The sequence below is a fragment of the Agelaius tricolor genome, unplaced genomic scaffold, assembly GCF_023055355.1.
Source record: "Agelaius tricolor isolate 1412-34295 unplaced genomic scaffold, bAgeTri1.0.p SCAF_3, whole genome shotgun sequence".
NCBI classification, from domain to species: Eukaryota; Metazoa; Chordata; class Aves; order Passeriformes; family Icteridae; genus Agelaius; species Agelaius tricolor.
Window position 1 is genome coordinate 7,392,020 of NW_027269263.1, and position 1,991 is coordinate 7,394,010.

Sequence of the window (1,991 nt, forward strand, 5' to 3'; positions counted from 1 at the left end):
GGGATTGTAACAAGAGGTATTTCTTTCTTTTCTTTTTCTCCCTACAGAGTGTATAAGGACTCTTGTAGATTCCAGGAAAGGAGTTCCCCAAAGCAGAACATGAAAACTGAAATAAAATAGAACAAATGCATCAAACACAAGCCATTAAATAATACAGAACATTTATTTTTTTTTAATACCCTAGAAGCTGGTCTAAAATATGTACCTATTTATTGCTTCAGGAGAGTGAAAGATGCTCCTTCTTCTGGGGGAACATAGCACTCCACAGCTCATCCATTCCTTTTCAAAGTAATGAAACCCTCTTGGCAAATGTATTTGTGGGATTGGAATCACCAGGCCTGGCATGCTCATGCTCCTTGACTTCTCTGTTAAAAGCATCACAGGTGAGTCTTTGGTGAGGTTGGGCTGGGATAATGTGATTATTTTCAGCTGTCCTGGAACTGGCGGTAATGGTGTAGATGTTGCTTCTGGGGTATTTCCACATGCAACAAATTTCTAGTATTCCTCTTCTGAACTTTGCATCATAGATGTAGAAGAGGATCGGTTTAGAAGCTGAGGAACTGAAAGCGATCCAGGTGATGGCCAGGAAAAGCAAGGAGCTCTTTCTGTAGTCTGTTTCCTGTGGGTGCCACAACTGTACCATGAAGAAAGGCAGCCAGGACAGAAGAAAATTCAAGACAAAGATGAAAAACAACTTGGCAGTTTTCACTTTTCTTCTTAAGACAAGATTCATTGTCCTCCTTCCAGCTGTGTCCTCAGTCCCACTTCTCCAAATGTAGGTGAAGAGTTTCTGGTAGCAGCGGATAATGAGGAGTGATGGGATCAAAAGCAACAGCGCTGAGAGGTGGAAGACACCAGAGGTGACTCCTAGCTCAGAACTGGGGAGGAAGAAGTTGCAGTGGTGGTCACTGCTGGAGCCATAGAGAAAACAGGCCGGTGATGCAAACAGAGCACCACAGAGCCAAGAGACCAGAGTCATTCTCTTGGCTTTCTCCCTGGAAACTCTGAAATTGAGGGGATGGATGAGAGTGTAGCATCGATCCATGCTGATGGCGAGGAGCACGTAGAGCTGGACCCCGGGCGTGAGGTACTGGATGTACCTGGCCAGCCGGCACACCCCGCTGCCCAGCACCCACCGCCCGCAGCTCAGCTGCAGCAGCAGGAAGGGCGCGCTCCCCACGCTGCTCACCAGGTCTGCACACGCCATGGACGCCACAAAATAGTTGGGGGTGGACTGTGTCCTCCTGCTCCTGTGGATCACTAAGCAAACCAGGAAGTTTCCCATGACAGAGATCAGCCACAGCACTCCCCAAACCACGCTGGCAGCTGCGATTTCCCCCAGCTTCAGCCCATACTCTACCAGAGAGTGGTTCCTGCTGGGGCCGGTGCCTGGGAATGGAGGTTCTGCCATCTCGTAGCCAGCAGGAGGGGAGGAGGCTTTGGGGCTGCTCGTGTTCTGCATCAGGAGCAAGGTAAAGAGAAGAACAGGACCACTGCTGTTATCCATGCTGCGAGAAAACTCGGCTACGTCTTTTGCTCAGGCTGCAGACAGAGAGCAGAGAAAAGGTTTTGTTGAAGAACTCTGTGTGAAAAGTGTGAAAGCAATCAATAACACATAACTCTATGTAGTCTCCATACTCCTTAGAGTAGTAGATTTCAGAGAAAAGGGTCAGAAATATATGGAGACACAATGTGTCATGGCAGAGAACGTTAAATTTCATGCAGATTTTTAGGAATGGCCTGAGCATTTCAGACAGGCATTTCTGTCTACGGAAAGATGAGTGTCCCATTCACAGCTGGTGATTGAGGTGCCATGCCACCAGTGCAGGTAAGCTGCAAACTGAGTGAGCAGAACGTGCCCCACTGATCCCAGAAATGAGCTGTACTTCCTGCTGTCCATGGAAGTGTCAGAAAAGCAGACCAAGAGGGTTCCTGCATCCTTGACTTGACTTTGAGCTTTAAAGCAGAAGGAAAATACTGAGGGAGGAGGT

General features: G+C 48.1%; 1 protein-coding gene across 1 annotated transcript; it reads right to left on the reverse strand.

Moving 5' to 3' along the window:
• Positions 1-283: 283 nt before the first annotated feature.
• On the reverse strand, positions 284-1,555 carry LOC139588662 (probable G-protein coupled receptor 19). Its single transcript, XM_071424275.1, has one exon. The coding sequence runs from the start codon at positions 1,505-1,507 to the stop codon at positions 284-286; it is 1,224 nt and encodes a 407-aa protein (XP_071280376.1). The 5' UTR covers positions 1,508-1,555.
• Positions 1,556-1,991: the final 436 nt, after the last annotated feature.

Coding starts and splice junctions, on each gene's coding strand:
- LOC139588662 (XM_071424275.1), bottom strand. CDS start 1,507: ATGGATAACAGCAGTGGTCCTGTTCTTCTCTTTACCTTGCTCCTGATG.